Source organism: Silene latifolia, chromosome 10 (genome assembly GCF_048544455.1).
Source record: "Silene latifolia isolate original U9 population chromosome 10, ASM4854445v1, whole genome shotgun sequence".
Lineage (NCBI taxonomy): Eukaryota > Viridiplantae > Streptophyta > Magnoliopsida > Caryophyllales > Caryophyllaceae > Silene > Silene latifolia.
The window spans coordinates 119,503,785-119,506,964 of NC_133535.1; the positions used below are offsets into that span (position 1 = coordinate 119,503,785).

The window sequence follows — 3,180 nt, forward strand, 5'->3', positions numbered from 1 at the left end:
ACCAAAGAATGTTGCTGAGATTCGGAGTTTTTTGGGTTTAGCTGGCTACTACGGGAGGTTCGTGAAGGATTTCTCTAAGATCGCTAGATCTATGACAACTTTGATGAGGAAAGAGACCAAATTTCGTTGGCATGAGAGTTGTGAGACGACGTTCCAAACATTAAAGGAGCGTTTGACTACAACTCCCATTCTAGCTTTGCCCGAGGGAAGTGAGAACTTCGAGGTTTATACCAATGCTTTGAAGAATGGGTTAGGTTGTGTTTTGATGCAAAATGGAAAGATCATTGTCTATGCTTCGAGGCAGTTGAAGCCGTATAAGGAGAAATATCCTGCTCATGATTTGGAACTGGGTGCGGTTGTATTTCCTCTAAAGATTTGGAGGCACTATTTATACGGGGCAACCTTTAAGGTATTTTCAGATCATAAGAGTTTGAAGTACATCTACACTCAGAAGGAGTTAAACATGCATCAGAGAAGGTGGACGGAGTTGATTGGGGATTATGATATGGAGATCATCTACCATGAAGTGAAGGCTAATGTGGTTGCAGATACTTTGAGTAGGAAAAGAGTGTGCATTCGCTATGCACTGCCATGTCACTGATGAAATTGAAGAATGATATGATTAAGATGGGGATTCATATGATTCGTAAGGGAGATGTCATCAGCAATTTGACTATCGAACCTGAACTTTATGATGACATCAAAAGAAAAGAGATACTTGATTCCAAGATTCAAGAGTGGAAAGTAAGGGTAGAGAGCGGTACAGTTTCGAGATTTTTTTATCCATACAGATGAGGGTGTTCGATTCGGTGAGAGGTGGTGTGTGCCTAATGATACTTAGTTGAAGAAGTTAATTATGATGGAGGCTCATTGCACTCCTTATTCGGTACATCCGGGAGGTGACAAGCTCTATAAGGACTTGAAGAAGACGTTTTCGTGGCCTGGTATGAAGAAAGAGGTAACGGAATTTGTGGCTAGGTGTTTGACTTGTCATAGGGTAAAGGGAGAGCAACAGAGACCACAAGGTAAGATTCAGTCACTTGAGGTACCGGAATGGAAATCGGAATCGATTTCTATGGATTTAATTGTGGGGTTACCGAGGACTCGGCAGGGTAACAATATGATTTGGGTAATCTTCGATCGTCTGACAAAGTCAGCTCATTTTATTCCAATGAAAGATACTTGGAGTAAGATTCAACTGGCTCTTGGGTACAGGAAACATGTGGTGCGGTTACACGGGATACCAAAGGATATTGTGTCAGATAGAGATGCGAGGTTTATATCACGATTTTAGCAAGAGTTGCAGAAATTGATGGGACTACCTTAAAGATGAGTCGGTGTTTCATCCTGCAGCAGATGGTCAAACTGTAAGGACTATCAAGACCTTAGAAAACATGTTGAGAGCTTGTGGGATGGAGTTTGGTGGGAGTTGGGGGGATAGACTTGATCTGATAGAGTTTTCATACAACAATAGCTATCACACAAGTATTAGGATGGCACATTTTGAGGCGTTGTATGGGAGGAAGTGTAGGAGTCCATTGTGTTTGGACGATAGCACAGAAGCTGTGGTTTAGGACCACAAACGGTACAAGATATGGTTGAGCAAGTGGAATTGATTCGACAAAAGATGAAATCAACTCAAGATCCGCAAAAGAGTTATGCGGATTTGCACCATAGGGACATTGAGTTTGCAGTGGGTGACTAGGTCCTCTTGAAAGTGTCACCTATGTGTGGCGTGATGATGTTTGGTAAGAGAGGGAAGTTGAGTCAGAAATTCATAGGTCCATATGTGATTTTGGATCGGGTAGGTGAAGTAGGTTATCGGCTAGATTTACCACCATCTCTTTATCGGGTGCATAATGATTTTCATGTGTCACAAGTTCGGAAATATGTGAGTGATCCGTCACATGTGCTCGAGGTTGAGAATATCGAGTTGGATGAAGCTCTAACTTATGCGGAGGTACCAAAGGAGATATTCGATTGTAAGGTGCGCAAGACAAGGAATGGTGAAACTGTATTACTTAAGGTCCTATGGTCTAATCACAATGTGGAAGAAGCCACTTTGGAGCCGGAAGAGGCTATGAGAGAACGCTACCCAAATCTTTTTGAGCAGGTATGTTTGGTTACAGGGTCGTAACCTTTGTCTTTTAAAGGGGGTAGGAGATGATCGCATCTGTTTTGGGAAAGTTTTGACGTCGTCATGGTTGTGTTTCGGTTTGTGTGTACATAGTTGGTTATGGTTGGGTCCATGGTTAATGCCTTTTGAGTTGAGTTAGGTGTCTTTTGAGTGGCGTGGTTAGTATGTTGGTTTTGCGTGTTGTATCAGGTATGGTGTGAACTTCGGGGACGAAGTTCGTTTTTGATGTAGAGTGTCGTTGGGGTCTCAATCAAACATATTTATATTCTCAACAAACAACTAGTTAGTGGTTAAGTCGAGGTCGATCCACGGGACGGTGTGCTTTGGGTTCTAAGTCTATCTATCTTAATTTATGCTAGTGTCATAATTGATTTGGGTTGTAGTTGCGTTCTAGACTAATGCAAGCAATAAAGTAAAACAAGCAATGAATTAAGAGATGTAAACAATTGATGACAAGTAATAAAGGATACTAGGATGTCATGGGTTCATAGGGGATTCATGGGAGTTTGATCATACAAACATGTTCTCAATTATATAGCAAGCACTTATTATTGTGATGGGATCGAGTTGGTGTATAAGCTTATAATCCCTAAGAAGGTTTGAGTCCCGGAGCCGAATCGATTAGATTGTACAACACCTACAAATCGACTTAGTCCTTCGTATTCAACTATATGAATGGTCTAATGAGGCTCGAGTTGGTGTATAAGCTTACAAGCCCCATTGAAAAGGCAGGTGATGGGTAAAAATGTAAGGATTCATAGGCTCGCATTTCATCAAACATAACATGTGCATAAGTTGAAATCACAACAAGCAAGCAAATTAATTATGAAAACATATTAGATTAAACATATATTAGTCCTCATGTTTGTTTCCCCTAATTCCCCACTAATCCTATTCAAAGAACTACTCACTCATTATCATGGAAAACATGTCATTAATGTTGTCAATCATCACAACAAGTATAAACATGATAAGAGAATGAGGAAATAAACAATAAAGACTAAAGACTAAAGAAATTATACCAAACTTAGGAATGATCCAAA

At 40.5% G+C, this 3,180-nt stretch overlaps 1 protein-coding gene across 1 annotated transcript; it reads left to right on the top strand.

Annotated features, from left to right (window-relative positions):
• Positions 1–1,726: 1,726 nt before the first annotated feature.
• On the top strand, positions 1,727–2,266 carry LOC141608116 (uncharacterized). The gene is made up of 2 exons (XM_074427470.1): positions 1,727–2,113; positions 2,231–2,266. The coding sequence occupies exons 1-2, from the start codon at positions 1,727–1,729 to the stop codon at positions 2,264–2,266; spliced, it is 423 nt and encodes a 140-aa protein (XP_074283571.1).
• The last annotated feature ends 914 nt before the right edge of the window (positions 2,267–3,180 follow it).